This window comes from Symphalangus syndactylus, chromosome 19 (genome assembly GCF_028878055.3).
Source record: "Symphalangus syndactylus isolate Jambi chromosome 19, NHGRI_mSymSyn1-v2.1_pri, whole genome shotgun sequence".
In the NCBI taxonomy this organism is placed as follows: domain Eukaryota; kingdom Metazoa; phylum Chordata; class Mammalia; order Primates; family Hylobatidae; genus Symphalangus; species Symphalangus syndactylus.
In genome coordinates this window covers 81420700-81423002 of record NC_072434.2, presented here as the reverse complement: position 1 = coordinate 81423002, position 2303 = coordinate 81420700, and the positions used below count along the sequence as shown (strand labels likewise).

Below are 2303 nucleotides of genomic sequence, written 5' to 3'. Positions count from 1 at the left end.
AGGGTAGAATGATGTTGGAAGCTGAGTACAGGGAGAGGAAGAAAAGAGAAACCCAGGAGAATCTGCAAGCCCTTACCATCAGCGATATGGAGGAAGCTTAATAAACAGTATTTGATGATGATGATGCAGGAACATCAGCAGCATATAACCCCTTGTCACTTTTTCTTTGTACAAAGAATAATCTCTCTCTCAAACACACACACACACATACACACACACACACCTCCCACATGTATTTTTAGCTTCATATCTCAAAGCACTCAACGAGCTTAAAATTCATGTACCAGCCACCTGCAAAGACCATCTTGTACTCACAGAAATGCAGCCTGTCCTAAAACAACAGTTGTTCAGTGCAGGGCAATGCCACGGAGGAGCCCAGGGCAGGACCTGAAGACAAATGACATGGCTGAAGCAGCAGGTGGACTCTAAGTAGCAGGAATATGGGAGCAGATGGCGGAAAATATAGGGAGCAGCAAAAAAGAGCTTCATAATCTCACCTCTTTACCGAAAGTGCCCTGGACTCTGCCCACTGGATCTAGAAAACAAGAAAAGAAAATATTTTAAGAGAAATACACATCACAGTCATCCCGTAACAACAGTAAAGTCTACATGGAGCCCTCTGCGTCTAGGTGGATGGGTGGTTGGGACTTAGACAGTAGGCACTTATGAAAAAAACAGTTTACATTGTTAGAGTTAGAATTTAGAGGTTATAATAGAATTTGGCTGCAGGTGGTCCCCAGATACTTGGTGTTTTTGTAGTTGTTTAGAGAATTTACCTTTACTGAATCTCAAGTGAACTATGGTGGTGATAATAAACAGGGAACCATTTACAAAAACAAACCAGGTGACATTTAAACCTTTCATTTCATTTTCATGGGCTTGGAACCTAGAGATAAGTATGTGGACAAAAGGGCTCAGATTAAAGCCCAAAATAAACACAAAAGCTACATCTACCCATTTCCCTTCCTTCCCTTCTCTTTCCCTTCCTTCCTCCCTTCTTCCTTTTTTCTGGGGGTGAGGGACAGGGTCTCATTCTGTCATCCGGGTTGGAGTGCAGTGAGATGACCACAGCTCACTGTAGACTCCACCTGCTGGGCTCAAGCTGTCCTCCCACCTCAGCCTCCCAAGAAGCTAGGACCACAGGCATGCACCACCACACCTGGCTAATTTTTTTTTTTTTTCTCAGCCAGCTGTGCTTTATTGACAACGTGCTCCTCAGGCCTTGACCTCGTACTTCCGCAGTGGGCACAGCCGCTCCTTCCACTGCTGCTTCTTGGACTTCAGGTTCTCCTCGTGCTTGTTGAGCCGGCAGCTCATGGCACGTGTCTTCTTAAGCCGCAGGTCCAGGGGCTTGTACTTCTTGCCCTTGTAGAATTTCCTGAGGCTTTCTTTCCGAGTCTGGTTAATAACTGTGAGAACACGGGCAATGGATTTGTGGACGACTCGGATCTCAGAGAGCTTGGAGGCCGCACCGCCTGTCACTTTGGCGACGCGCAGCTGGGACAGCTCCACCTTCAGGTCGTCCAGCTGTTTCAGCAGCTCCTCCTTCTTCCCGCAAAGATCTCGAGCCTTGATCTTGGCCATTGCTGCACAGGCCGCCGATGCCGATGCCTGCTCCCACACCTGGCTAATTTTTAAATGTTTTGTACAGGTGGGATCTCACTGTGTTGCCCAGGCTAGTCTCGAACTCCTGGACTCAAGCGAACTCCTCTCACCTCAGCCTCCAAAAGTACTGGGATTACAGACATGAGCCACTGCACCCAGGCTTCCCTTCTTTCCACAAACATGTTTTTATTATATTTTTTCTTGGGCTTCCACAAAGTTGGATAAATATATCTCTTTTTGAAACAGGAGAGTGCATGCCAAAAACATCAGATGATTTTTCTCATTTTGATTTTTTTAAAATATTGCACTAAAGACATTGGAAAAACAATACAGGAAAGAAAATGGTTCAGAGTCACATCATTCCATCAGCTGTCTGTCTGTATTTGTCCTTGTTTCCTTTCAACCCTTGTTTGTGGAATAGAACGCATTGCATGGAAAGAGTCACGTGATAGGTGTAATTTTTCTCCTCTGCGTTTTTCACTTAATTCTGATCTTCACCTCTTTTCTTGTTGCATCAGCTCTCCTTTGTCATTCACACTAGAGCATAAACTGGGAGAAAGCAGGAATTTGGGCTGCTTTGTTCACTGTTTCAGTCTTCAATACAGTGCTTGGCATATTAGAGGCATTCAATAAATATTTGTTGAATGCATCATCTTTTTCATAATCCTACTTGTTAACAATGGCTTAGATGCCATTAA

General features: G+C 44.6%; 1 protein-coding gene across 1 annotated transcript; it reads right to left on the bottom strand.

Moving 5' to 3' along the window:
* Positions 1-1200: 1200 nt before the first annotated feature.
* On the bottom strand, positions 1201-1604 carry LOC129458004 (large ribosomal subunit protein uL29-like). The gene has a single exon (XM_055233444.2). The coding sequence runs from the start codon at positions 1582-1584 to the stop codon at positions 1216-1218; it is 369 nt and encodes a 122-aa protein (XP_055089419.1). The 5' UTR covers positions 1585-1604; the 3' UTR covers positions 1201-1215.
* Positions 1605-2303: the final 699 nt, after the last annotated feature.

Excerpts from the sequence above, each read along its gene's own strand:
- LOC129458004 (XM_055233444.2), bottom strand. The coding sequence starts at position 1,584 with ATGGCCAAGATCAAGGCTCGAGATCTTTGCGGGAAGAAGGAGGAGCTG.